Genomic DNA, 2,500 nt, shown 5'->3' with positions numbered 1-2,500 from the left:
GAATACTATATTGTTGCTGGATCATAACCACTAATAACCACTAATAACCGCTAATAACCACTGTCAGAATACCATTGACAGTGACAGGTGACATGGAATGCAGAGAGGTCAGAGGTCAGAGCGTAGCAGGAACCTACCAGGACTTGAGGAGAGAGAACGGGAGGAAGAGGAGAAAGAGGCGGAGGCGGAGTGGTAGGAGGAGGAAGAGGGATGTTTTGTTTCTTTCCATTCCTCTCTTTTTCCCTCTTCCTGTCTGGGGCCTTTTTATTGGACATCTAGAGAGACAAACCAACCAACCACAGACAAGCTGTTAGTATCAGAACCTCATCAGTAGGTGTGTGTAGTGTTTATGTGTGTGTGTGTGTGAGTGTGGAGTGTGAGCCCCCCCGAGTTAGCCCCTGCATGTGTGTAGGTGTGTAGTGTGTGTGTGTGTGTGTGTACGTTACCATTTTCTGCCAGAAACCATCTACAACCTTCCTCTTCTTCTCAGCTGAGTCCTCCTCATCAGAATCTGACCTGAACAACATGGATTATAAAGAGATAAATATATTATTAAACACTGAACAAAAACATTAAAAACACAACATGTAAAGGGCTGGTTCCATGTTTCATGGACAAACTAACAAATTCAATTTTTTTTTTTTTTTAAAGACTTCGGTGGCGGCTTATGGTAGAATTATAATATTGAATGTACCCACGACCCCCCTTTATATCTTAACGATATAACATTAATAAAATGATAATAATCTACCAACAGCTCTAACAAGATGGCCACCGCAGTAAATACTGACTGGCACCCGAACTAACAGAAAGACCCGTATACTACAAATACATACTGTATACTGAGATATACTATAAATACATACTGTATACTGAGATATACTACAAATACATACTGTATACTGAGATATACTACAAATACATACTGTATACTGAGATATACTATAAATACATACTGTATACTGAGATATACTATAAATACATACTGTATACTGAGATATACTACAAATACATACTGTATACTGAGATATACTATAAATACATACTGTATACTGAGATATACTATAAATACATACTGTATGTCCTGAGTTATATACTGAGATATACTACAAATACATACTGTATGTCCTGATATATATATGTGTGTGTGTGTACACATATATCTGTATGTCTTGAGTTATATACTATAAATACATACTGTATGTCCTGAGTTATATACTATAAATACATACTGTATGTCCTGAGTTATATACTATAAATACATACTGTATGTCCTGAGTTATATACTATAAATACATACTGTACGTCCTGAGTTATATACTATAAATACATACTGTACGCCCTGAGTTATATACTATAAATACATACTGTACGCCCTGAGTTATATACTATAAATACATACTGTATGTCCTGAGTTATATACTATAAATACATACTGTATGTCCTGAGTTATATACTATAAATACATACCGTAATTTGCGGAAGTTTGAAACGTTTTCCTCGTAGTCGGGAGGGAGCTGCTGACACAGACTCGTCTGTACCCTGATGGACAGGCCTTTACGTCTCAGAAATCTGAGACACCACGATGGTCCGCCTCTAAAATCCTCAAACTTCATTGCGGTGGCGATTGTTTTGGCTTTCAGTCGGATCTGCGCAGTAGAAACACCTCGGCCGTCTGCTCTCCGTGTGTCGACCCAGTCTTCCAGCTCATTTTCAAGTTCGGGCCATCTGCTTTTCCTCCCTCTGAAAGCTTTAGTTGTCTTTTTGCACTGAGTCAATTCCTCACGCTGCTGTTTCCAACGTCTTATCATCGACTCATTAAGACCAAGCTCCTGTGCAGCATCTCTGTTTCCTTTCCCAACGGCCAGATCAATCGCCTTCAACTTGAAAGCTGCATCATATGCATTTCTCCGTGTCTTTTCCATGATGAGGTTGACAAAATGACTACCGTAATCAGAATGATGGGAAGTTTGAGAGCGCTCGATTTAATCTAAACAGTAAACAAAAATAGTTGTTTTGACCTTAACCCCGTTCGCCAATTTCATTGGTCTAATGAAAGCTTCATGCCGCCAAAAAACTGAGCACGTCACAGAATGTGTTTTTTTTTTTTTTTTAAATCCATATATTAGCCGCGTCATTGTTTAAGCCGCGAGGTTCAAAGCGTGAGAAAAAAAGTATTTGATCCCCTGCTGATTTTGTACGTTTGCCCACTGACAAAGAAATGATCAGTCTATAATTTTAATGGTAGGTTTATTTGAACAGTGAGAGACAGAATAACAACAAAAATATCCAGTGTCAAAAATTGTATAAATTGATTTGCATTTTACTGAGGGAAATAAGTATTTGACCCCTCTTCAAAACATGACTTAGTACTTGGTGGCAAAACCCTTGTTGGCAATCACAGAGGTCAGACGTTTCTTGTAGTTGGCCACCAGGTTTGCACACATCTCAGGAGGGATTTTGTCCCACTCCTCTTTGCAGATCTTCTCCAAGTCATTAA

General features: G+C 38.5%; 1 protein-coding gene across 2 annotated transcripts in view; it reads right to left on the bottom strand.

Moving 5' to 3' along the window:
* The window catches only part of atf7ip2 (activating transcription factor 7 interacting protein 2), a 22,072-nt gene that overhangs the window by 4,366 nt on the left and 15,206 nt on the right, over nucleotides 1-2,500 (bottom strand). Inside the window, exons 6-8 of one of the 2 annotated variants that reach the window (XM_082972976.1) lie at nucleotides 1,471-1,944; nucleotides 447-516; nucleotides 138-275 (exon numbers count right to left, since the gene is read on the bottom strand). In XM_082972976.1, coding sequence (XP_082829102.1) covers nucleotides 138-275; nucleotides 447-516; nucleotides 1,471-1,944 — 682 coding nt within the window. The remainder of the gene's footprint in view (nucleotides 1-137; nucleotides 276-446; nucleotides 517-1,470; nucleotides 1,945-2,500) is intronic. The other variant, XM_082972977.1, reaches the window with a different exon arrangement.

This window comes from Salmo salar, chromosome 03 (assembly GCF_965601325.2).
Source record: "Salmo salar chromosome 03, fSalSal1, whole genome shotgun sequence".
NCBI lineage: Eukaryota > Metazoa > Chordata > Actinopteri > Salmoniformes > Salmonidae > Salmo > Salmo salar.
Note: the sequence above shows the minus strand (reverse complement) of the source record. Positions and strands in the feature narration are given on the sequence as shown.